General features: G+C 40.4%; 2 protein-coding genes across 2 annotated transcripts in view; both read right to left on the bottom strand.

The window, feature by feature from the left end:
- LOC129819759 (remodeling and spacing factor 1-like) overlaps positions 1-13,500 on the bottom strand; it is a 46,978-nt gene extending 33,478 nt beyond the window's left edge. The window contains exon 1 of the mRNA XM_055876332.1: positions 13,301-13,500. Coding sequence (XP_055732307.1) covers positions 13,301-13,454 — 154 coding nt within the window. The 5' untranslated portion in view covers positions 13,455-13,500. The remainder of the gene's footprint in view (positions 1-13,300) is intronic.
- Positions 13,501-15,898: 2,398 nt separating this feature from the next.
- Positions 15,899-21,486, bottom strand: LOC129819825 (40S ribosomal protein S3-like). The gene is made up of 6 exons (XM_055876447.1): positions 21,377-21,486; positions 20,567-20,697; positions 19,976-20,069; positions 19,615-19,709; positions 18,051-18,238; positions 15,899-16,487 (listed from the first exon to the last, which is right to left on the bottom strand). Exons 1-6 carry the CDS (start codon positions 21,458-21,460, stop codon positions 16,288-16,290), a joined length of 792 nt encoding a protein of 263 aa, XP_055732422.1. The 5' UTR covers positions 21,461-21,486; the 3' UTR covers positions 15,899-16,287.
- Between the last annotated feature and the right edge of the window lie 5,640 nt (positions 21,487-27,126).

The raw sequence follows: 27,126 nt of genomic DNA, 5'->3' as shown, positions 1-27,126 counted from the left end.
TGACAATACTTGTTTTTGTAATTTGGGAGAAATGTGTTCAGTAGTTTGTAGAAAAAAAAAATATATATATATATATATATATATATATATATATATATATATATATATATATATATATATATATATATATATATATATATATATATATATATATATATATATATATATATATATGTTCATTTTACCCAAACACATACCTATAAATAGTAAAACCAGAGAACCTGATCATTTTGCAGTGGTCTTTTAATTTTTTCCAGAGCTGTGTATTACACCCCCCACCCCACACACACACACACAAACATCTACACACAATACCCCCTAACGACGAAGAGAAAACATGTTTTTAGATTAAGAAAATCTATTGAAAATGAAATACAGTAATCAAATTTACATAGGTATTCACACCTCCAGGTAAATACATGTTAGAATCACCTTTGGCAGTGATTACAGCTGTGAGTCTTTCCGGTAAGTCTAAGAGCTTTTCACACCTGGATTGTACAATATTTGCACTATTCTTTTTACATTTTTCAAGCTCTGTCAAGTTGGTTGTTGATCGTTGCTAGACAGCCATTTTCAAGTCGTGCCATAGATTTTCAAGACGATTTAAGTCAAAAACTGTAACTAGGCCACTCATGAACATTCACCGTCTTCTTGGTAGGCAACTCCAGCACAGATTTGGCCTTGTGTTTTAGGTTACTGTCCTGCTGAAAGGTCTCCCAGTGTCTGTTGGAAAGCAGACAAACAGGTTTTCCCCATCAAGGATTTTGCCTATTCTTAGCTTTATTCATTTTTTTTATCCTAAAAAACAACAACCTCTGTAGTCCTTCCCAATGACAAGAATACTCATAACATGATGCAGCAACCACCATACTTTAAAATATTGAGTGCCCCAAACATAACACGTTCTATTCAGGACATGAAGTTCACTTCTTTGCCACATTCTTTGCAGTTTAACTTTCGTGCCTTCTTGCAAACAAAATGCAGGTTTTGGAATTAGTGTCAGTCGGTATTGTTTAAGATGAGGGAGGACAATTTTGTTTTTATGAGCATGGCCTTATTTCTATTACAACATATTGGATGACTGTCATTCATATTCCATTCACCCAGCTCAATATAACACCAACATATTTAGGCTACTACAGCTTACTCAAATTTTCTTTATAACAATCATGAGGTTACTACAACCTAGCCTATGAATTAAAGTTTACAATGTAGGTGCACAGGTTGAGAGAAACATTTGAGTAATCAAGGTGACAGACAGTGACCCATTTAAAATGGCCTTGCATACATCTAGCTGATTAGTCCAAGAGTTTCTATTGGACAAATTCAGGTATGTTTATACCCGTTTAAGAAACATTTTTCAACAGAAGAATCGGACGAATTAATACACCCCTGATCACATGCAAACACTGTTTACTTACATAGCAGCCACATACAAACAGCATGATCACTATGCTCTTTGTATTCCTTCTCGCATCTACGCGCTCTCACCTTTTCCCTATGCTTGGGGACTTCAGTGCAAAACATCAGTTGTCTGTGACCAGGCAAAATAAAATACTTTCCAAGCCAAATCTTCATATCATAATCGCTGCACACAGCCTACATTGTTGTCACCATATTAGTGAACATCATAGTCAACATAGCTACTAGAACTGACATGTTAGTAAACCCGCTACAATCAAGCAGTACAGTGTACCATCAGCAAGCCATTTAGCAGTTACACCGGCAGGCCCGGTGGCAATAAATTAATACAACCAAAAGATTACCTTAACTTGAAAGAGTTCCAGTATTAGACATCTATAGACAGCTAGCTAACATGGCATCCCTCTCTGAGCCGGGTGTTTGAGTAGGCTAAATAAGATCAATTTAGCTATCTCCCCCTCTTGCTGCTCCTTCATTTTTCAATAAGTTAATATTTTTTCAAAACTGTTCAACTATTGTCTCGCTCGGAGTCAACTACTCACCACTTTTGATGAACTGCAGTGCTAGCCAGCTGTAGCTTATGCGCATTCTCTGATCCTTTAACGGGGTGGACAACAGTTCAGGCTGCAAGAGCTCTGATAGGTTGGAGGACGTCCTCTGGAAGTTGTCATAATTACTGTGTAAGTCTATTGAAGGGGGAAGGAACCAAGAGCCTACTCGGTTTTGGATTAAAATGAATGTACCCAGAGGACAGACAGAAACTAGCTGTCCTCCAGCTGCACCATGGTGCTACCCTACACAGTGTTGTTAACTTCTTATGGCTGCAAGGCAAAGTGTTGAGTAGCCAGTGAAATCGTGCCCATTTCAAACGGCCTCCTACTCAAATCTTGGTCTGTGGTGGAAAAAAACCTATTTCTTTGACGTGACCGTCCACTTCCGGTACTCTGAAGGAAGTGGGATTGACTTCTGTTTTGCCTTGGTAACGAACGGCTAACGTCTCCGGCTCGAATTTTTTTTGATACATGTGACCATATCATCGTAATGTATGTTTTTTCAATATAGTTTAATCAGATTATTGAAACTTTATTGGGGAGTTTTGCCGTGTTCCGTCCTCTGACTGTGTTTACGTTGGAGAAATTTATGCCACTCGGCTAGTGCCAATGCTAATTGAAGAGGGACATTTGCCATTCTGAATCGAAACAACGACTCATCTGGACAGAGGACACGTTCTTCAACATTCTGATGAAAGATCAGCAAAGGTAAGACCCATTTTATGATGTTATTTCATATATCTGTCGTGCATGTGAACTGGCCGTGGGCGCCCAATTATTTCTGTCTATTGTAGCTACGCTAATATAGCGATACATTTTGTTTGCGCTGTAAAACATTTAATAAATCGGAAATATTGTTTGGAATCACAAGATGCCTGTCTTTCAATTGCTGCAGACTATGTATATTTCAGAAATGTTTTATGATGAGTAATTAGCTATTTGACGTTGGTGTCTGTAAATATTATGGCTGCTTTCAGCTACAATCCGAAATTGCACCGAAATGTAAACTATGGTTTATATATGAAATATGCAAATTTTTCCAACAAAACATAAGCTATACAATAAATATGTTATCAGACTGTCATCTGATGAATTTGTTTCTTGGTTAGTGGCTATTTATATCTTTATTTGGTCGAATTTGTGATAGCACCTGATGGAGTAAGAAACTGATGGAGTTAGAAAAAGTTGTGTCTTTTGCTAACGTGGTTAGCTAATAGATTTACATATTTTGTCTTCCCTGTAAAACATTTAAAAAAAATCTGACATGTTGGCTTGATTCACAAGATGTGCACCTTTCATCTGGTGTCTTGGACTTGTTAATGTGTGAAAGTTAAATATAAAAAAAAAAATAGATTTTGAATTTCGCGCCCTGCACTTTGAGCTGGATGTTGTCATAAGTGTACCGGTGTCGGGCTGCCCCCGTAAAAGGTTAAGGTTCATGTCAGGGATCCAAACTGGTGACACTTTTTTTTTACACTGAAACCTACAAAAAATCTCTGCTAGGGAGAAATGCAGGTTAACTAATTCACTTCTTATGGCTGGGTGGCAGTATTGAGTAGCTTGGATGAAAAGATGCCCAGAGTAAACTGCCTACTACTCAGGCTCAGAGATGCATATTATTAGTGGGAAATCTGAGGTATGTAGGTTTGCCTATCCAATATACAGTGGGATATTGGTCATTTTGCACTTCCTAAAGGCTTCCACTATATGTCAACAGTCTTTAGAACCTTGTTTGATGCTTCTACTGTGAAGAATGAGGGAAGGAGAGCTTTTTGAGTCAGGTGTCTGTCAGGAGCTGAACATGCGCGCTCAAGTGAGAGCGACCTGCTTTCCATCGCATTTCTGAAGACAAAGGAATTCTCCGGTTGAAACATTATTGAAGATTTATGTTAAAAACATCCTAAAGATTGATTCTATACATCGTTTGATATGTTTCTACGAACTGTAATGGAATTGTTTTACTTTGTCTGAACTGCGCGTCATGAATGTGGATTACTGGACTGAACAAAATTAAGGTATTTGGACTTAAATGGACTATATCGAACAAAACAAACATTTCTTGTGGAACTGGGATTCCTGGGAGTGCATTCGGATGAAGATCATCAATGGTAAGTAAATATTTATAATGCTATTTCTGACTTCTGTTGACTCCAAAAAAATGGCGGATATCTTTATGGCTTATTTGGGCTCTGAGGGCTGTACTCAGATTATAGCATGTTGTGCTTTTTCCGAAAAGTTTTTTAAAAATTTGACAGCGGTTGCATTAAGGAGAAGTTTATCTAAAGTTCCATGTTAAATACTTGTATCTTGCATCAATGTTTATTATGAGTATTTCTGTAAATTGATGTGGCTCTCTGCAAAATCACCAGATGTTTTGGAGGCAAAACATTACTGAACATAACACGCCAATGTAAACTAAGATTTTTGGATATAAATATGAACTTTATCGAACAAAACATACATGTATTGTGTGACATGAAGTCCTATGAGTGTCATCTGATGAAGATCAAAGGTTAGTGATTAATTTTATCTCTATTTCTGATTCTTGTGACTCCTCTCTTTGGCTGGAAAAATGGCTGTGTTTTTCTGTGACTTGGCTCTGAGCTAACAATCGTTTGTGGTGCTTTCGCCGAAAAGCGAAATCCTATTTGAAAATCGGACACTGTGGTGGGATTAACAAGTTTATCTTTAAAATGGTGTAAAATACTTATGTCTGAGGAATTTTAATGAGATTTGCTTTGAACTTGGCGCCCTGCACTTTCACTGGCTGTTGTCATATGGATCCCGTTAACGGGATCTCAGCCGTAAGAAGTTAAACAAAATATTATGATCTACATGATCATTCTGTGTAAAAATAATAATAAGGGAGGTTAAAGTGAACCTAACTAACAGCTAAAAAAAGTTAAGAAAGCAATCCAATGTTATTTGTTGCCTAGACTTTACTGCAACTGACACTCCAGTCTTGAGAAAAAACAATACACAAATATTGCAGTTACCATGACAGCCTTTATTATAGAAATATTGCACTTGGGAAAAAAGTAGAAATAGAATGAAACAGGCATTCTATATTTTCTCTATTATAGTGGCCACTACAGTAGACGTCGATCAAGTGCACAAGGCTACATGTGTGCAGAAATAACGTTGAGTAAAAAATAAAGTATTTTTAAAGAGCATCCCCTCACTCACACACAAAAGTGTTACTGTCAAGTTCAACAAAAGCAATATCTTTGGGCTACACATTATTACGTTCTGCCTGTGGACATCTGTTCTACAACGTGCCAGCAGAGCATGATACCCTTTGTTGGCATAATTGATCTCTTTCAGGCAGAGAGTACACCTGGCATACCCCTTTTAATCCACTGTATTGAAAAAGTGAGAAAGAGGGAAAGTTTGTGGTGTTCCTTTCAACTCGATAGTGGCATCCAGCTTAAGCCAGGTCCAGCTCCACGTTATCCCTGAATCCACTTGTTGAACAAGCAATGCCTTATTTTCACCTAATTCTCTCATTCTGAAAAGTAACCACATACTTTTGAGGGAAAACATAAGTTCACTGATAGTAATTGGTTTGTTAGCTAGTTAACATTTCACACAGATTGCCAGGGTCCAGTAACCAACTAACGCGTTATAACTTGAGGAACGGCAAGGAGTCATATACCAGTTAATACTATAGCGAATTGGTTAGGTTACTAATGTTACTTCACCTGATGTTGTAACGTTAGCCGTCTGCCTTCATTAGCCAGCTAAGTTTCACACCATAAACTCACTTACTTGATCAGTGAAGTTGGCTAATGTTGTTCAACATTTCTCTGGCTAACTAACGGAGAATTTGATCCAGCTAGCAAGATACTTAACCATGCTTGTTCCACCACACTTTCTCCCTCATCTCAAATGCCAGTTGTTTTTCAGTTACAGCTCATGAAGTATGCTCCATCACCTTCTCACCTAACTCTTTGTTATCGTTCAGGGGACGCGCTGCTGTAACTGGAAAACGGCCTTTACACTCTTCCGCGGTCTTTCCAAAGCGTGCAGTGATGCGGAAATTGGCAAATTGATTGTCTCTTCAGTGGCGTGCTGCATTCTGTTATATGAATGATTGGCTGAGCCTTGGATACAGCCAGTACTGCTCCAAACGCTAATCACTCGTATGCTTACAGCCAGTAGTGATCCAAGCCCCCCACCAAACTTTTCTCATCGGATCTACACGAATCACGTAGGTCACCTATTTTGGATTCAAAACTGAGAAATTTTGCTAAAAGGTGCCTAGTTTGCATCCCTGTAATGTAGACCTTCATAGCAAAACAGTATGTTTTAATAAATTATTTGGTTCCCTGAATATATTTAGTATAGTTTTATCTAAAAAGGATAACCATTTTTATTCTGTACAGGCTTCCTTCTTTTCACTCTGTCATTTAAACTAAACAAAAATATAAACATGCAATTTCAAAGATTTTACTTAGTTGCAGTTCATATAAGGACATTAGGGCTGAAATAATTCACTTCAATTGGCTGAACTATGGATTTCACAAGTGGGAATACAGATATGCATTGGTTGGTCACAGATACCAAAAACAAAAAAAGGTAGGGGAGAGGATCAGAAAACCAGTCAGTATCTGCTGTGATCACTATTTGCCACATGCAGCGGGACATCTTCTCAGAGTTGATCAGGCTGTTGATTGTGGCCTGTGGAATGCTGTCCCACTCCTCTTCAATGGCTGTGCGAAGTTGCTGGATATTGGCGGGAACTGGAACATGCTGACGTACATGTTGGTCCAGAGCATCCCAAACAAGCTTAATTGGTGAGATGTCTGGTGAGTATGCAGGCCATGGAAGAACTGGGACATTTTCAGCTTGCAGGAAATGTGTACAGATCCATGCGAAATTGGGCTGTGCATTATCATGCTGAAACATTAGGTGATTGGGGTGAATGAATGAGGCCCATTGTCGTGCATTGGATCTCGGGCACGGTTTCTTTGCGCATTCAAATTTCCATCAATAAAATGCAATTCATGTTAGTTGTCCATAGCTTATGCCTGCCCATACCATAACAGAGTGCCCCATGGTGGGGTTTACAATATTGACATCAACAAACCGCTCACCCACACGACGCCACTGTCTGCCATCTGCCCGGTACAGTTGAAACCAGAATTAATCCACGAAGAGCACACTTCTCCAGCATGCCAGTGACCATCGAAGATGAGCATTTTCCCACTGAAGTCGGTTACGAAGCCGAACTGCACTCAGGTCAAGACCCTGGTGGGGATGACGAGCATACAGATGAGCTTCCCTGAGAAGGTTTCTGACAGTTTATGCAGAAATCTTCAGTTGTGCAAACCCAGTTTCACCAACTGTCCAGGTGGCTGGTCTCAGACAATCCCGCAGGTGAAGAAGCCAGATGTGGATGTCCTGGGCTGGCGCCGTTACACATGGTCTGCGGTTGTGAGGCCGGTTGGATGCACTGCCAAATTCTCTAAAACGACATTGGTAGATAAATGAACATTCAATTCTCTGGCAACAGCACTGGTGGATATTCCTGCAGTCAGCATGCCAATTGCGTGCTACCTCAACTTGAGACATCTGTGGCGTTGTGACAAAAATGCACTTTTGTCACCAGCACAAGGTGCACCTGTAATGATCATGCTGTTTAATCAGCTTCCTGATATGCTACACCTGTCAGTTGAATGGATTGTCTTGGCAAAGGAGAAATGCTCACTAACAGATGTAAACCAATTTGTGCACAAAAGTTGAAAAGATTGAAACATTTCTGGGATCTTATATTTCAGCTCATGAAACATGGCACCAACACTTCACGTTGCATTTATTTTTGTTCAGTCTAGGTTAGTATTAGGAGTAACTATAATGTTGTTGATCCATCCTCATGTCTCTCTTATCACTGTCATTAATCTCTGTTTTATATGTCACCATTGGCCTAATGATGAAATCACTGAGCGATTTCCTTCCTCTCCGGCCAATGAGTTATGACGGATTGAAAACCCTCCCTGGTCTTCGTAGTTGAATCTGTGCTTGAAATTCACTGCTCGACTGAGGGACCTTACAGATAATTGTATGTTAAACATTATTATTGCACACAGAGTGAGTCCATGCAACTTGACATAGCACATTTTTACTATTTAACTTAACGCTTGCCATAACAAAGGGGTTCAACATTTGAGTCAAGATATTTCCGCTTTTCATTTTTTATTAATATGTCTAAAATCGTAATTCCACTTTGAGATTATGGGGTATTGTGTGTAGATGTTACGTCCCCAGCAATGAACCAAAAAGTTTTGCTCAAACAGAATGGCGAACTAACAAAGAGTCACTAACATGAACCAAAACAAAAACAGGTTGGGTTCTAAGAGGGGTTCTGAAAAAAACTTATGGGGTTGTCCACTGAATTGACTAGCAACAACTGGGACCGAAAAGACACCTGTCACGCCCTGGCCTTAGTATTCTTTGTTTTCTTTATTATTTTAGTTAGGTCAGGGTGTGACATGGGGAATGTTTGTGTTTTATCGGTTTTGGGTGGTTATATGGTAAAGGGGGTGTTGGGTGTAGTGTATGGGTTTGTGTTGAGTGTATGTGTCTAGCTGTGTCTATGTTGGGTGTAGTTGTCTAGGAGAGTCTATGGTTGCCTGAATGGGTTCCCAATTAGAGACAGCTGATTGTCTCTGATTGGGAGCCATATTTAAGGTAGCCATAGGCTTTCGTTTGATGTGGGTAATTGTCTATGTTATATGTTTGTAGCATGTGTGTGCACTACGTTTTATTAGCTTCACGGTCGTTTATTGTTTTGGTTAAGTTCGTAAGTGTTTTGTTTTCGTTTTGCCTTCTTCTAAAAAATAAAAGGAGATGGCTTATTTTCCAAATGCTGCGTTTTGGTCCGTCAATCCTCCACACGATCGTGACAACACCCACCAAGAGAACCCACTATACTTGCCCAAGAAAAGGCAAACAAAATTAAAACCTACACCAAACTTGAAGACAAAGCAAACCAATAAGTAGAGCAAAACAAACAAAAAAACAGGAAGGAAGATCATATATATATATATTTTTTTAAATAAATGAAATAGGGAGACCCAACTAAAAAAAAGTATTAACCCTCCACATCTCTCAAACCAACTGGAGCACTGGGCCAGCAACTCTTAAAACATCACATCTGACTAACGAGATGACAAGTCAGCACGGGTGTAACATACTGACTAACGAGGTGACACCAAATCAGTGTGCCCAACGTGCTAACATCCAACCTCTAAATATAAATGAAAAACGAAAGCCTGTAACACCTTTTCCATTAAGACAACAAATACAGTACCGGAAAGTATTCAGACCCCTTGACTTTCCACATTTTGTAATATTACAGCCTTTTTTTTTTTTTTTTACTGATTGTTGCCCCCCCCTCATCAAATCTACACACAATACCCCATATTGACAAAGCAAAAACTTATTTTTTGGGCTCCCATTCTTCTCTGGAAACCCTCTTAAGCTCTGTCAGATTGGATGGGGAGCGTTGCGACACAGCTATTTTCAGGTCTATCCAGAGATGTACGATCAGGTTCAAATCTGGGCTCTGGCTGGCCCACTCAGACTTCTCCAGAAGCAACTCCTGCGTTGTCTTGGCTGTGTGCTTAGAGTCATTGTCCTGTTGGAAGGTGAACCAACACCCCAGTCTGAGGTCCTGAGCACTCTGCTCCGTTCATCTTTCCATCGATCCTGACTAGTCTCCCAGTCCCTGACACTGAAAAACATCCTTACAGCATGATGCTGCCACCACCATGCTTCACCATTGGGATGGTGTCAGGTTTCCTCCAGACGTGACGCTTGGCATTCAGGCCATACATAGAGTGCAATCTTGGTTTCATCAGACCAGAGAATCTTATTTCTCATGGTCAGTGTCTTTAGGTGTGTTTTGGCAACTGCATGCGGGATGTCATGTGCCTTTTACTGAGGAGTAGCTTCCGTCTGGCCACTCTACCATTAAGGCCTGATGGGTGGAGTGCTGCAGAGATGGATGTCCTTCTGGAACATTTTACCATCTCCACAGAGGAGCTCTAGAGCTCTGTCAGAGTGACCATCAGGTTATTGTTCACCTCCTTGACCAAGGCCCTTCTCTCCAAATGCTCAGTTTGGCCGGGCAGCCAACTCTAGGAAGAGTCTAGGTGGTTCCAAACTTCTTCCATTTGAGAATAAGGGAGGCCAGTATGTTCTTGGGGACCTTCAATGCTGCAGACATTTTTGGTACCCTTCTCCAGATGTGCCTCGACGCTCTATGGACAATTCCTTCGACCTCATGGCTTGGTTTTTGCTCTGAGATGCAGTGTCAACTGTGGGACCTTACATAGACAGGTGTGTGCCTTTCCAAATCATGTCCAATCAATTGAATTTACCACAAGTGGACTCCAATCAAGTTGTAGAAACAGCTCAAGGTATAACAGAACTCATATGGCAGGCAAAAACCTGAGAAGTTCCACTTCCTGTTTGAATTTTTTCTGAGGTGTCAGATTTTCAACCAAGCTCTCATTGAAATTACAGCGAGATGTTGATGAGTTTTCACTTCCTACGGCTTCCACTAGATGTCAACAGTCAATAGAACTTTGTCTGATGACTAATGTGAAGGGGGGCCGAAGGAGACAGGAATTAGTAATCACTGCCACGAGCTGACCATGCTTTCACATGCGCATTCACATGAGGAGGACCTCCGTTCCACCGCTCTTCTGAAGTCAATCAAATTCTCCGGTTGGAACGTTATTCAAGATGTATGTTAACAACATTCTAAAGATTGATTCAGTACATCGCTTGACATGTTTCTACTGACTGTTACGGAACTTTTGGACATTTCGTCACGTTATAGTGGACGCGCTTTGTTACTTTGGAATTGTTTACCAAAAGCGCTAACCAAAGTAGCTAATTGGACATAAATACGGACATTATCGAACAAATCAAGCATTTATTGTGGACCTGGGATTCCTAGGACTGCATTCTGATGAAGTTCATCAAAGGTAAGGAAACTATCATGTATTTTCCGGTTTCCGTTGACCCCAACATGGCGGCTAATTTGGCTATTGTTCTGAGCGCCGTCTCAGATTATAGCATGATTTGCTTTTCACGCAAAGTTTTTTTTTTAAATCTGACACAGCGGTTGCATTAAGGAGAGGTATATCTATAATTCCATGTGTATAACTTGTATTATCATCTACATTTATGATGAGTATTTCTGTTGAAACGACGTGGCTATGCAAAATCACTTTATGTTTTTGGAACTAGTGAATGTAACGCGCCAATGTAAACTCAGATTTTTTGTTATAAATATTAACTTTATCAAACAAAACATGCATGCATTGTGTAACATGAAGCCCTATGAGTGTCATCTGATGAAGATAATCAAAGGTTAGTGATTAATTTTATCTCTATTTCTGCTTTTTGTTACTCCTCTCTTTGTCTGGAAAAATGGCTGTCTTTTTCTGTGACTTGGCTCTAACCTAACATAATCGTTTGGTTTGCTTTCATTGTAAAACCTTTTTGAAATCGGACATGTTGGCTGGATTTACAACAAGTGTATCTTTAAAATGGTGTAAAATACTTGTATGTTTGAGTAATTTAAATGATGGGATTTCTGTTGTTTTGAATTTGGCGCCCTGCAGTTTCACTGGCTGTTGACGAGGTGGGACGCTACCGTCCCACATATCCTAGTGAGGTTAATTGTTTATGGTTCATTGAACAAGCATGGAAAACAGTGTTTAAACCCTTTACAATGAAGATCTGAAGTTATTTGGAATTTTAGGAATTATCTTTGAAAGACAGGGTCCTGAAAAAGGGACGTTTCTATTTTTGCTGAGTTTAGCTAGCAAGCTAGCCAACGTTAGCCAGTTAGCTTGGGTGCTTGACTGCTGTTAGGTCAGAACGCTTGGATCAACCCTACTTTTCAGCCAGAGCATCCAGTGTGCCCTCAGAGCGAAACACTCAATTTACGAATGAACAATCTGACAACAGTTTATTTACACCCAGAGCACCCTCTGGCACTCCAGATTAAATTTACGAACAGACCCGTAGTATAAACCAGCTTTTAGTGTTGAAATCTTTGGTTGTTTAGTACATAGTGAATTTCTTACCCAAGAAGACTTACAGCTGTAATTGCTGCCAAAGGTGTTTCTACCATGTACTGACTTAGGGGGGTGAGTACTTATCTAATCAAGGTATATAATTTATTTTATTCATTAATCCTTAAAAAAATATAGAGAATTGTTCTTAGACAGTAATGTGTAGATTGTTGACAAAATACAATTAAATCCATTTTAATTCCACTTTGTAACAATAAAATGAATTAATAGACTTTCTATAGACACTATATCTGATGCGGTCTGCCCAAAAAGATTTTGGCATCAGATACATGGGCTACATACAGTAAGACAGAGGCGCTGTTTCGATCATTGATGCTTTCTCCAATGAGATAGTTTCAGCCACTTGTGAATTGAAGGAAAGTTGGCGGTTCAGATGCTAGAATTATTTTGGGATTAATGTACTATGGTAAAAATGTCTCTCTCATCAAATCACTTCAAAAAGTGACTGGTTCATGTTCATGGCACATTAAAAGGTAGCACATTTTTACAGATAAATTACTCTTCACTATAAATAAAAACAATTGGGGGCGAACAGGCCTCTGCCTGGGACCTCCAAATCACTATTCGGCCCCAAATATGTTTTTTATTTCATGCATCAAAATCATACATTTTTTATTTTAAACCTAACCATTAAGATTTGTTGACAATTTGGACTTTGTGGCTACTATACAAGCTAATTGGAACCTAATTACTTAAGGAGTCCATTGAGTAGGAAGACCAGGTGTGCGCGTGCGCAATACAGCGCGAGCGAACCACAACTAAAATATTACTTAACGGTAAATACAAATGGACAATTGTCCTTTTCACAACATACGTCATAACGCGAAGAACATGTGTGCCCCATACTTTCATAATTGTTAACAGCAATTAATCTTTGTGCAAAAACTCAAAGCAGTTTCTGTAGGATGTGATATCGTGCAATTCGGTCTATGGTAGATAAAGGCTGGAAAATAAATTCAATCCTTTAAAATCAGCAAATTTCACCGAAGCCTTTCAGTCTTTGAAAAGTTCGGAGTTAAACAGTGCAAAAACAAAGTATCTGACTCACCCGGGATCTTTAGTATGAATTTGGGACAGCAAAAATGCATATAAAACGTTTGTAACGTTTGTATACACAATAACAACTAGCTAGCTGGGACAAACGACACAGAACACTATGCAATGGTGTGGAGTCGCACGTCCCTACAGCAGTTCGCGCTTTTCAAACTATACCTGAAGATGTGTCTTGGAGATATCTCTCCAACTGCGGGAATGTGAGCTCCGGTAGATCCAGCAAAGCTCCATAACGCTCTAGAAAAGAGCATATCACGGCGTAGCTTGGGCACAAATCGGAGGAGAAACCCGCTGATGGAGCCGAGGCAGCCATCTTTTCCAATGGTGGAGCAGCAGACTCGAAAAGCTCGGAGGACCAATGATTGCCCACAATTCACCGCGAAAAAGAAAATAGCAGCCCAGAGGTCTTTGCGGTAAAAAGTAAAATTACTAATGTAAAGAGTATGCGCGCGGAATGATCCTTCAGTGATAATTTAGGCACTGATGAAGATGTGAAGTTTCACATTCTTCCATAGTTAAGCAATTTAGCCCCAAATAAATACATGGAAAGTCTGCGATACAGTGGCTCGGACGCAGCTGCCATTTTGTAGCTTGAATAACTTCTACAATGTGATACACTGCCTGCCTATTGGCAATTGTATCAATTAATCCACTTGTAACGCCACGAACACTCAGTGGGTATAAAAGTAAAGATACCATCATAGAGAATGGCTCAAAAAAGGAAAGTCACCCAGTAAAATACTACTTGAGTTAATCAAAAAGTATTTGGTTTTAAATATACTTAAATATCAAAAGTAAAAGTATAAATCATTTCAAATTCCTTATAAAAAAGCACACCAGATAGCATCGTCTTTTATTTTTTACATTCCCAGATAGCCAGGGGCATGCTCCAACACTCAGGCATCACTTAAAAACAAAGTATGTGTTTAGTGAGATCAGGGGCAGCAGGGATGTTATCTTGATAAATGTGTGATTTAGGCAATTTTCCTGACCTGCTAAGCATTCAAAATTCAACGGGTGCTTTTGGGTGTCAAGGAAAATGTATGGAGCAAAAAGTACATTATTTTCTTTAGGAATGTGGTTAAATAAAAGTTGTCAAAAATAAATAGTAAAGTACAGATATCCCAAAAAACTAAGTATTTTTACTTATTCGTCCGTTGGATGAGTCTCCACAGCAAAAAAATAATTTTGGGAAAACTATAGAATTATGTTTTCCATGCAAAGCTGTATTTCACCCACCAAAAACATGATTTTGCTAATGATTTAGAAGTCAATTACCCTGATTTTTCAAATGCAATGAGTGATGGTAAATACTGACACAGGTAATGTTACAAAAGTATGTGGACATCCCTTCAAAATTAGTGGATTCGGCCATTTCAGCCACACCCGTTGCCGACAGGTGTATAAAATCAAGCACAGCCACGCAATCTCTATAGACAAACATTGGCAGTAGAATGGCCTTACTGAAGAGCTTAGTGACTTTCAATATGGCAGTCATAGGATGCCACCTTTCCAACAAGTCAGTTTGTAAAATATCTGCCCTGCCCCCTTCAATTGTAAGTGCTGTTATTGTGAAGTGGAAATGTCTAGGAACAGCAAAAGGCTCAGCCAAACAGTGGCAGGCCACACAAACTCACAGAACTGAACCGCCAAGTGCTGAAATGCATAAAAATAGTTTGTCCTCGGTTGCAACACTCACTGCCGAGTTTGAAACTGCCTCGAAGCAACGTCAGCACAAGAACCGTTCGTCGGGAGCTTCCATGGGAGAGCAGCCACACACAAGCCTAAGATCACCATGCGCAATGCCAAGCTTCGGCTGGAGTGTTATAAAGTTTGCCTCCATTGGACTCTGGAGCAGTGGAAACGAGTTCTCTGGAGTTATGAATCACGCTTCACCATCTGGCAGTCCCGACGGACCAATCTAGGTTTGGTTGATGCCATGAGAACACTACCTGATCGAATGCATAGTGCCAACTGTAAAGTTTAGAGGAGTCATAATGGTCTGGGGCTGTTTTTCATGGTTTGGGCTAGGCCTCTTACTTCCAGTGAAGGGAAATCTTAATGCTACACTATACAGTCATATACACTAGACAGTTCTGTGCTTACAACTTCTTGGCAACAGTTTTGGGGAGGCCCTTTCCTGTTGCAGCATGACACCGCCCCCATGCACAAAACGAGGTCCATATAGATATGGTTTGTTGAGATCAGTGTGGAAGAACTTGCCTGGCCTGCAGAGCCCTGAACTCAACCCCATCGAACACCTTTGAGATGAATTGGAATGCCGACCACGAGCAAGGCCTAATCTCCCAACATCAGTGCCTGACCTCACTAATGCTCTTGTTGCTGAATGGAAGAAAGTCCCCACAGCAATGTTCCAACATCTAGTGGAAAGCCTTCCCAGAAGAGTAAAGGCTGTTATAGCAGCAAAGGGGGGACCAACTCCATATGAATACCCATGATTTTGGCATGAGTGGTTGTCCATACTTTGTCATACAAAATGTTCCAGATATTTTTTATATTACACATGCAATTGTAATTCACACAGACAAGTTAAATTGCTTAACTTTTTAACCACCATTATGACAAATTAAGCAAAAGTAACAGTTTGGCAATAGGTTGCAACTACATTCTAGATGCTCTGGGGTGGGTGTCAAGAACCAAAGTGACTTTAAAAAGGCAAAGGCTCCGTTTTAAAGCAAGCATCGTGTAACTTCCCATAGTGAAAGGTAATTTGGTCAAATAATTTAAAAGAAAACATTTACAAACATTTACTATTTTTATTTTTTTTATCAACACTTGAAAAAGGTATTTGGATAATTTCCAGATGACTCATGATGACCTGATAAAATATGGAAAATTAGAGCAGACATTTTTCTACCTTAAACTTTTTTGCACTCCTTTTAGGCTATGCTAACAAAATGCATAGATTTATGTCAACGGGCAACATGGTGTCTGAAACCAAGCGTCTCTGCCAGCCGTGGGATGCAGACAGACCAAGATAGTAGGAAACAGGGTTTCTGTGTTCAGGGGGAACGACAAAGCAGCACTATGCAAGCTGTACTCAAACTTATCCTGCCTTTTTAACACTTAGCTAAACCTGCCTTACATTGGGACAATTGTGACTCTGGTTTTGGGCTCCCTCATGGTTATGCTGTGGGGACGGGTGTCGCAGGTGCGACGGCAGCGGCCTCCGGCTTGGCTCCCTTCTGCTCTGAGATGGGGGTTGAAGGGACCTGCTCGTCCTTGGGTTCCACGATGCTCACGTGGTCAGGGAGAGGCTTCTTGGGGCCGATCTTACCGCTGGGATCCCAGGGCAGCATGATCTTCACCTTGATCCCCAGCACACCTTTGGACAGGCAGAACAGATTGCACCTCAAGTATTTGACACCATTTCACCACTTATCATTTCTGGTCCTTTTCCATAAGACGACAAGTCATCTTGATTAGTGTTGTCACTATACAAACCTTGTACTAATGATACCAGGCCAATTATCTCGATACCAAGCAGTATTGCGATACCATAGGGGGAAATCAGCAGCCTAGTATCCTGTTCACCCCCAAGACGCTTGTTCCCGTTTTCAGGATTCGTACAGACAGTGGCAAGTCAAGTAAGGACTTTCAAGTACTAATATCTATTTTCAAGGACCATCAATTTGTAACAGTTAATATTATGCAATTGTTTCTAGTAGCAACATATTGCCACAACCTCATGGGGGAAAAACAGTATTCATCACTACCTTACAAGTTCTACTAAATAATACGATGTTTCACTACATGAGTGTTAATTAAGTCAGTACTAATGATTTCGTAACTTGAGTAGTGACGAGCAGAGTTGAGACATGCCTACTGGTGAACACATTTCCTATTCACATTACTACACAATTCCAGCTGAATGACTGTTTTTATTGGGTATTTGGGAATCTACTAATTAATAGTTACAGAAAAGTGTCTTGCGTCCGACTGCAGCTTTAGTGTTGCTGGTCGGGAAAGGGTGTGTGGCCTGTGTGAAGGGAAAATGGCATGTGAACGGCCACCAGAACGGCAGGCACACGGCTGCCGCTTGATAAATCAGAATATCGCGGGCGCCCCGTAAATGAGGCTATTGGCAAAAAAGCTGAAGGTTGTTGCAGAGAAGTGTGGGATGATTGGGTCCAGTGATATAGTGGTAAAAAAAGGTGGGTAAACTATACTGAAGAAAAATACAAGACGCAATGTGTAAAGTGTTGGTCTAATGTTCTCAGAGGTAAAATTAGAGATACCAGAAATGTTCCATACCCACAAAAGGTAGGATTAAATCTACATTTGCCTGGCATTTTAGCTATCGATGTGACGTTGCCAGGCAGGTACAGTCAGTTCTGTACCTGCCTGGCTGAGTGGCAGTGTGGATGGGATGAGCGAGCTCGTCTGGCAACCACAGCATGAAACACGTGAGGAAATAAAACTTAGTAGTCTGCCTGGAAATTAATTAGTAAGACCAATAAATGTTGAACATATTTGGTTATTATCTGTTTTCTCATTTTAATCCAAGTACTTTTCAAGTATCAACTTGAAAATGTACGATTTAAGGTATTCCAATACTTTAATTTCGGAGTTCCAAATTCAAGTACTTTAAGCACCTCAAGTGCCTTGTGCGAACCCTGCGTTTTCTAAACGTTCTACGTATGTGCTACGCAAAAAGCTGCCGAATTCACACATCTATTCAATACAACACATTGAATTTAACTTCAATGTTCAGTGTATAATAGATTGGCTGGTTTGCTCATATTTGCAAAGGCCTACATGTGATTTGGTTGTAGGAATATACACGCATAATGAGCTGCATGTCATTGTGGCAGTAAGGGTAAAACACTGCATGAAATGTTCTTTACTCTTCAGTTAACACAGGCATAAAACCCCAGGGTGACCTCACCTTGACGGAGCAGCACATGGCGGACAGCAGTGTCGACGTAGTAGTTAACGGGGTCTCCGCTGTGGATCATGAGGCCATCCACGAACTTCATAGATTTGGCCCTCTGACCCCTGAGCTTTCCAGAGACCACCACCTCACAACCCTTGGATCCGCTCTCCATGATGAAGCGCAGGACACCATAGCAGGCTCTGCAACACCAAAACAAGCTGAATTAAAACACCATATATTCTTACAAGTCCCAGGTCTTCAACTTTGCCAGACAGTGGCATGAAAACAATATACAACAGATAATTGCAGTCTTGATCTCCTAAACTCTATGCATCCCAACCTTTAGAGTAGTGTGTAAAATATTGTAAAAGATGAGATTGCGCTCTAACACTGGGATCTTCCAGTTTCAACTAACACCTAAAAGAATAACTGAAGTCACAAGAGGTATACCATACCACTGCATCACTTCACTATCTTTTCAAAGTTTGACAGGATGGGCATTAAGAATGTCCGTTCATGTCCGTACTCATGAAAATTATTAATTCGCGTTTTAAAAAGTGAAAAGGGGCTTAAAGCAAAAAGCTTACAGTACACAACTGAAAACGTAACATTTTCACAGCACTTGTCATACTCCACAAACAAACATCTTAGAGTTTGAAATGTTATCAGTGCTTATACATTTTGCCTGCTAAATAGTTGCATTTAAAAAAATAGAGCAGGGATTTTTTGCCATTGAAATCTTTGGGAAGGCTAGTATAGCTGCATCTCCAAATTTAGAGCAGAGTAAACATTTTTTTTTATAGATTTAAAAAAAAAATGAACACAACTTCGGGATGAAAAACATTTTCAGTGTAAACTTAAAACCCCTAAAACCAGACTGAGCATGTAGGAAAGATAATGGACCATTTAAAAAAATATATAATCTTTGAAAACTAACAATCAACAAAATACAAAACCAGAGTCAGGGAGAATTGAACATTCCAAAAACAATTAATTTAGCAGTATTGATTTTGCTAATTATGTTTGAGCAAAAGAACACAGCATTAGCCATAGAAAAATGCATAGAATTGTAGGACATCTTTAAAACTGCAACATTTTCTCTCAGTTCCATGGCAAAATGTATAGAATTGCAGGAAAATTGCTTTAAAGCTGGAGAGAAATACTCAATCATGGACACTCTTACTGACAGTTGTGGCTACTTTGCATGATATATTGTTGTCTTTACCTTCTTGTCCTTTGTGCCGTTGTCTGTGCCCAATAATGTTTGTACCATGTTGTAGTCATGTGTTGCTACCATGCTGTGTTGTCACGTGTTGCTGCCATGCTATGTTGTCGTCTTAGGTCTCTCTTTATATAGTGTTGTCTTGTCATGATGTGTGTTTTGTCTTTTATTTTTATTTAATATCCCAGCCCCCGTCCCCGCAGGAGGCTTTTTGCATTTTGGTAGGTCGTCTTTGTAAATAAGAATTTGTTCTTAACGGACTTGCCTAGTTAAAAAAAATAAGTAACTAACACACACCTTTAATTAAGTAATAACCATAGTTAGTACGAGAAAACACAGGGCAAAGATCCTCACCTGCGGACAGCCAGACCCCCAAGAAGCTTATAGCGCAGGGACTCTGCCTGGGCGATGGCGCACAGACCACGAGTGGCAACCTTCTCAGCATACAGCTGATGGCAAGAAAAACAGACAAGGACAATTATATAACCACACTCACAATATGTTGCAAACTTTCACAGAGCAGAAAGTGTTTAGGGGACCAGATGACAACGATAGAATTTCTGGTAGTATTTGACAAGGAATGAGCCACAAGCAAATACTAACTTTATAGTCATCCACCACCCCTAAAATATGATCCTGAAGCAATGAAAACAAAAATGTAGAGATCTATCATGGCCATAACAGAACAATGGGTGTCAAACCAAGCATCCCTTACCTCAACACTGCCCTCTGGGAAGCCAAACCTCTTCTGGACCACTGCAGTCAGCTCACGAATACGACGCCCCTTCTCACCAAGAACGTTTTGTGTCCTGGTGAAAGAGTATTTGGTCTGTTGGCACCTCAACAGTTTGAGTCAACTCACTGGCTCTCAACAGTAGTGTTCATTATCAGAGACAACTTTCTAAAAAATCTAAGTTTATCAGATAGTCAAACCTCATATGGTCATATGTGGAGAAAAGTTTACGATCCCATCCATTGCAGAAAACACATTGAAAATATAGGGAACACTATTGCATTCACCATGAATGGCGATCAGCACGCAGTCATTAACCCCCCCCCCCTCCCCACAGATACAGCTATAAACCACAACCCAAAATAATGGGAACAGATATGCACCATGTCATTTCCAGAGCTAATATATTTTTTTTGGGGGGGGGGGTGTTCAGGCATTTAGCTGGACATGCACAACCAAGTGTGGATTCATCTTGACAGACTACTTTTGAGGTCAAAACATCTACTCCAAATCAATGTTTGTCAGAATGTGCCAGTACGCCTGTGGTTTTGATGTCCAGGTGTTTGGACTCACCTGGTAGCCAGGATAATGATTTCGGTCCTGGTTGGAGTGACACGAACCTCCACACCGGAATAGCCATCCTCAGCGAGCTCTCTGGTGAGGAACTCGTTCAGTTCAGCTTTGAAGATGCCGTCAGCGACAAACTGTAAAAATATGAAGACAGGAGGAGTGTGAGTGAGGTAATCAGCAAGTAATTTAGCAGGGACAGTTTGAAATACAGCATCCTGGCTGCTCATTGCAACAATCAGTAGACTTACCAAGGACACATGTCTAACCAAAGTAAAGATTGGAATGTTACATGTACACTTCGATCACATTAAATACAGTTTAACTCTCCTGGTCAAACCGAGAAAACCCCATCTATCCGGGGGCAACTTATTTTTCCGACGCACACATTATCTGGCCTCACGGTGGCATGTTGATGTTTTATGGAAAACTGGCATAGTAATATTGTAAGACCTAAACTTGCATGGCCAGGAGAATACCCTGCAGGTTGGGGATTGATTGACATTTTGAAGCTGCGGATAAGAAAGGTACCAGTGGGTTAGCAAAGTAACTAGTTAGTTAACATCTTTAGCAAACTACACTGGTCAATGAAAAATATAATTCAACACACTACAGTATGGGATCATGTGCGCGTGCTGACTAGCATGCTAGGTCACCAGCCGTAGCTTTAAAAATAAAAATAAATTTAAAAAACTTCGGAAAATTGTACATCTACTTTCAGGACATGTTACCGCAGTAACTAACTTCTTAACTATAAGGGTGGTTTCTATATATGTGAACTGAAATCTCTAAAACTAAAGATAAATCGGTACAAACCTTCCTCTTCTTAGATATTTGCACTGCCATCTTGGGAAGTTTCATAGACCGGAAAGACTGTTCCGGCTTCCCGGAAATAACCATATGCTATTGTTTTCATTTAAGCGCATGCACATTCCCTGATTACCCTCTTCCTCACTGCGTTAGGTAGAATAGCTGAAATACGTACAAAATGTAATTGATCTGGAATGTTATACAATTCTATTTATTTCCGTCAAGTAGTGTACGTTTTAGTTTGTCAGTTTGTTTTAGCTTTGTTGTCTTTGTTTTTTCCCCAACACTACACAACAGATTCAAACACAGCTGAAATTATTTTTTTCAAAAACAACAAAGCTAAAACTGACAAACTAAAGCGCACACTATTTGACGGAAATAAATGTAATGGTATAACATTCCAGATCAATTACATTTTAAACGTATTTCAGCTATTCTACCTAACGTCTTGTTAATATCCGGAAGTTCACGCTTAAGGTGTTTTTACTGTGAAAGGAAGACAAATGTTAGCTAACATGCAGACGTTAGCAGGCCACTAGAACAGGAGTGGGCAACTCCAGTCCTCGAGGGACTTATTGGTGTCACACTTTTTCTCCATACCCTAGCAAACACAGCTGATTAATCAAATTGCATTCTAAACTGAAGATCATGATTAGGTGATTATTGGAGTCAGGTGTGTTAGCTGGGGCAAACTGTGACACCGATCAAGCCCTCGATGATTGGAATTGCCCAGCCCTGCACAAGAACAACTCAGCAAAAACGGAACAAAGTTGGATTGTATTAGCTGGCTAGCAACTGTTGGGTTTTTGTGGTCCAAACCTGTTTGCATACAGTTAAGGCAAGGATTCACAAACACGTTTTGGCACTACACCGCTGATTCACTAATCAAGGTTTGATCATTTGAATCTGTTGTGTAGTGTTGGGGAAAAAAACAAAATGCTCACCCATTGGGGTCCCGAGGACCGAGTTCTGGAAATGCTGAGTTAAGACGTTGGATTGACAGTCGCTGGATCAGGGTTCAAGTCCCGGTCGAGGCTACCCCCCGAATTTTCTAGAATATACTTAAATTGGTTTCATTGACCCTCCCCTTTAACTGCAACAATTTTAGCTACAACGTCTGAGTCGGTTGGAGAGGAACAGCTTGAGCAAAGTGAGGTGTAAAGTCACTGATCTACAAATAGTATTCTCTGCCAAATAATAGGCTTTATGTGATTAAGATTCACCTCCCCTGGCATAGGTGACCCCACTCCACCACCAAATACACATGCACAACCAGACATTGATGATTGGAGACAGGTTGTCTCAGTTAAGAAATATTTCCTAGGATTTTCTACCTGCAGCAAACTTAGTGGATCATACTGGAAATACCAGTGAAAGCAAAGTGCCCAAAAATAAATAAACATGGCCCTAATCCTGGGTCAAGTCTCAAATATGGATGAATTGGTGTGTATGCACAGAAAACTGTTGTACACTTTTTAATCCACTAGATGGAAGTAATGGGCAACCCCTTCTACTGAAAGTTGACAAATGTCACTTGTATGGAGTTAGATGTTTCAAAGGGTAATGTGAGCATATAGCCCATTTTCCAGTTGTTTTTTTGGCTCAGAGTAAAACAAGTAAAACCCACCAATTGCAGTCCTGATTTCAATGTAGTAAATCTTGCTCATTTGCCCCTGATAATGAAACAGACATTATTGTTTTACCTATTTGCAACTTTAGTACCGAAATGTTCTTGCTGCCCCGACAGGATAGCCTAATGATAAAAGGGTACACGGTTGAAAGTAGAGACTGGGTTTAAAGGGTATCGTAGGGTGTTTGACATTATAATTTTGATGGGTGCTATGCTGGCCCAAAGGTTCCATGGCATTGGCGCAACTTTCAGTGGGGTCATGTCCTCCCCACATTCCGAAATGGCATTTTTGGCCCTCCCAGTTTTATCATTGCAATGTGTAAAAAAATATATACAATGGTGTGCTTTAGGACCATGCGGACGCCTCCGAGCGGTCGGTTAGGCTGTGTGAAGGCAAAGCTTTTGGAAGGCTGGCTGGACAAGCACGGGAGAGTTGAACATAGTTCAGTGTGTATGTGTTGTGCTTTTTCATCAAGTTGTAAAAGAGAGCATAGCAGAAAGTGTCTACTCTTTAGTTGACTGATGTAGCTGGGAATGTAACGGCTGTTTAACTTAACAGGGGAAAAAAACTAAACAAGTGTTTACTTGTAGTGCTGAGTTAGTATTACAACTGACATGTAATGTTATCTAATGTTTCATCCATTCTCGGCTGAGGTGAATGAATAGGCTACCAGAGTGAGGACAGACACTTTTCAGAATAAACCTGGCGAGTGAGTGAAAAACTTAATTAAATAGCCCACCCGGTATCTTATTCTGCTGCTATTCAACTTTGTATGCGTTGATCGTTACACAAATTATACCCACCCCCTCAATCACACTAACGTTAGACCTGAATCAAACAATGAAACCATCAGCCAAACGTTTGAAGATATTCTGACGTTTTTTCAGTGCAATATGAGTTTTATTGGTCAGTATGGCAATGTAATATTATTGATCTGTCAGTTTCCCTAACTAAATCCCTACTTTTCACAGTGAAACCGTAATAAACAGCTCAAATGTTATAAGTTTCAATGTCATGGTGCACAGTAGAGGTCACTGTCATGATGCACGGGACAGCAACACTTGCTATGTTTTGCATAGGCCTATAGGATATAACTTACCTTTTAGGAGGACGATTTGTAAGCACAGACAAATAAATGGGTAATCGATACTGCTTTAAAAAGAAAAAGGAGCAACGCTTGCTCACCATAGTAACCTAACCAGTGGCGGATTTAGGTATAGGCGACATGGGCGCCTGCACAAAAAAATGTGGAATGGTGACATTTGTGTGATTGTTTCAACTGTTCTGCCTGCGGCTATGGAACCCTGACCTGTCCACTGGACGTGCTACCTGTCCCAGACCTGCTGTTTTCAACTCTCTAGAGACCGCAGGAGCGGTAGAAATACTCTTAATGATCGGCTATGAAAAGCCAACTGACATATACTCCTGATTATTATTTGACCATGCTGGTCATTTATGAACATCTTGGCCATGTTCTGTTATAATCTCCACCCAGCACAGCCAGAAGAGGACTGGCTACCCCTCATAGCCTGGTTCCTCTCTAGGTTTCTTCCTAGGTTTTGGCCTTTCTAGAGGGTTTTCCTAGCCACCGTGCTTCTACATCTGAATTGCTTGCTGTTTGGGGTTTTAGGCTGGGTTTCTGTACAGCACTTCGAGATATTAGCTGATGTACGAAGGGCTATATAAAATAAACTTGATTTGATTTTGATTTGATTGGTTTTCTATTGCTCATTTACATGTCAAGTCAATGATATCATGTCACCGTGTGGGAATGTGGGTCAATAACCTTGTCGCAGTGAGCACCTTGATTCTAGTTTGTGAGCTTGGCAGGCTACAGCCTGGGAAGGTCTCCCACTTAGAAGTACGAGATGGGGAGGGGTACGGGGGTAGGTTGATCTCAGGTCTCCCCACTGTAAGCCCGAGGTAGGGGGAGCGGAGCAAATCTATCAAATAGCGCACCTCTAACTTTGTACAGTACTAATGCAATTAGTAACATCAGTCACACTACGAAATGCTACCAAATAAACCACAATTTATTTATAACTGTGAATATATAGTTTCACAGACATATTGTTGCATTCTTTTTCGTTAAGAATAATATAAAACCAGTCAGCACACCACCAAGGTGAATTGGTTTAGTCTTGACTCTTGGTTGACAGTGTTGGGGATGGGTAATGTATTGATGCTAAAGTGGGGGGCACTGAAGGGTGGGTTCGCCCAGGGAGCCATACAAGCTAGAACCGCCACTTAGCCTAACCTAAAGTTGAAGTCTGAAGTTTACATACACCTTAGCCAAATACATTTAAACTACATTTTTCACAATTCCTGACGTTTAATCCTAGTTAGAATCCCCTGTCTTAGGTCAGTTAGGATCACCACTTTATTTTAAGAATGTGAAATGTCAGAATAATAGTAGAGAGAATGATTTATTTCAGCTTTTATTTCATTCATCACATTCCCAGTGGGTCAGAAGTAGCATTGCCTTTAAATTGTTTAACTTGGGTCAAACGTTTCGGGTATCCTTCCACAAGCTTCACACAATAAGTTGGGTGAATTTTGGCCCATTCCTCCTGACAGAGCTGGTGTAACTGTCAGGTTTGTAGGCCTCCTTGCTCGCACACGCCTTTTCAGTTCTGCCAACAAATCTTTTATACGATTGAGGTCAGGGCTTTGTGATGGCCACTCCAATACCTTGACTTTGTTGTCCTTAAGCCATTTTGCCACAACTTTGGAAGTATGCTTGGAGTCATTGTCCAGTTGGAAGACCCATTTGCGACCAAGCTTTAACTTCCTGACTGATGTCTTGAGATGTTGCTTCAATATATCCACATCATTTTCCTCCCCTATGATGCCATCTATTTTGAAGTGCAACAGACCCTCCTGCAGCAAAGCACCCCCACAACAAGATGCTGCCACCCCCGTGCTTCACGGTTGGGATGGTGTTCTTCGGCTTGCAAGCCTCCCCCTTTTTCCTCCAAACATAACAATGGTCATGATGGCTAAACAGTTCTATTTTTGTTTCATCAGACAAGAGGACATTTCTCCAAAAAGTACAATCTTTGTCCCCATGTGCAGTTGCAAACCGTAGTCTGGCTTTTTTATGGCGGTTGTAGAGCAGTGGCTTCTTCCTTGGTGAGCGGCCTTTCAGGTTATGTCGATATAGGACTTGTTTTACTGTGGATATAGATACTTTTGTACCTGTTTCCTCTAGCATCTTCACAAGGTCCTTTGCTGTTGTTCTGGGATTGATTTGCACTTTTTGGACCAAAGTACATTCATCTCTAGGAGACAGAATACGTCTCCTTCCTGAGCGGTATGACAGCTGCGTGGTCCCATGGTGTTTATACTTGCGTAGTATTGTTTGTACAGATGAATGTGGTACCTTCAGGCGTTTGGAAATTGCTCCCAAGGATGAACCAGACTTGTGGAAGTCTACAATTCTTTTTCTGAGGTCTTGGCTGATTTTTGATTTTCCCATGATGTCAAGCAATGAGGCACTGAGTTTGAAGGTAGGCCTTGAAATACATCCACAGGTACACCTCCAATTGACTCAAATGATGTCAATTAGCCTATCAAAAGCTTCTAAAGCCATGACATAATTTTCTGGAATTTTCCAAGCTTTTTAAAGGCAGTCAACTTAGTGTTTGTAAACTTCTGACCTAATGGAATTGTGATACAGTGAATTATAAGTGAAATAATCTGTCTGTAAACAATTGTTGAAAAAATTACTTGTCATGCACAAAGTAGATGTCCTAACCGACTTGCCAAAACTATAGTTTGTTAACAAGAAATTTGTGGAGTGTTTGAAAAACTAGTTTTAATGACTCCAACCTAAGTGTATGTAAACTCGTTTTTAGTCGGCTTTGCGAGTGTACAATTATGTTCACTCCGGGGCCTGAAACTCCCCATAATTCAATTCTCGACGATTGTACATCCACTAAGACCGCAAAAACTTAAAAACATCAATTGAGAAGTCAACATACAAATGTAAGTAAAAACTAATACTAATAAGTAGCGCATATAAAACACCCATATAAAGCACTGAAAACACAATCATCGCGGGATGAACAAGTGACGAATTTCCGGCCAAGGGTGGTCCATTTAAAAATCATTCCTTCTTTCCTC

The sequence above is a fragment of the Salvelinus fontinalis genome, chromosome 2, assembly GCF_029448725.1.
Source record: "Salvelinus fontinalis isolate EN_2023a chromosome 2, ASM2944872v1, whole genome shotgun sequence".
Lineage (NCBI taxonomy): Eukaryota > Metazoa > Chordata > Actinopteri > Salmoniformes > Salmonidae > Salvelinus > Salvelinus fontinalis.
The sequence above is the reverse complement of the archived record's forward strand: the minus strand, read 5'-3'. Positions and strand labels throughout refer to the sequence as shown.

Coding starts and splice junctions, on each gene's coding strand:
- LOC129819825 (XM_055876447.1), bottom strand. CDS start 21,460: ATGGTTATTTCCGGGAAGCCGGAACAGTCTTTCCGGTCTATGAAACTT. Junction 20,070..20,566: donor ATCATTATCCTGGCTACCAG/GTGAGTCCAAAC, acceptor CTCTTTCACCAG/GACACAAAACGTTCTTGGTG. Junction 18,239..19,614: donor GGGGGTCTGGCTGTCCGCAG/GTGAGGATCTTT, acceptor TTGGTGTTGCAG/AGCCTGCTATGGTGTCCTGC.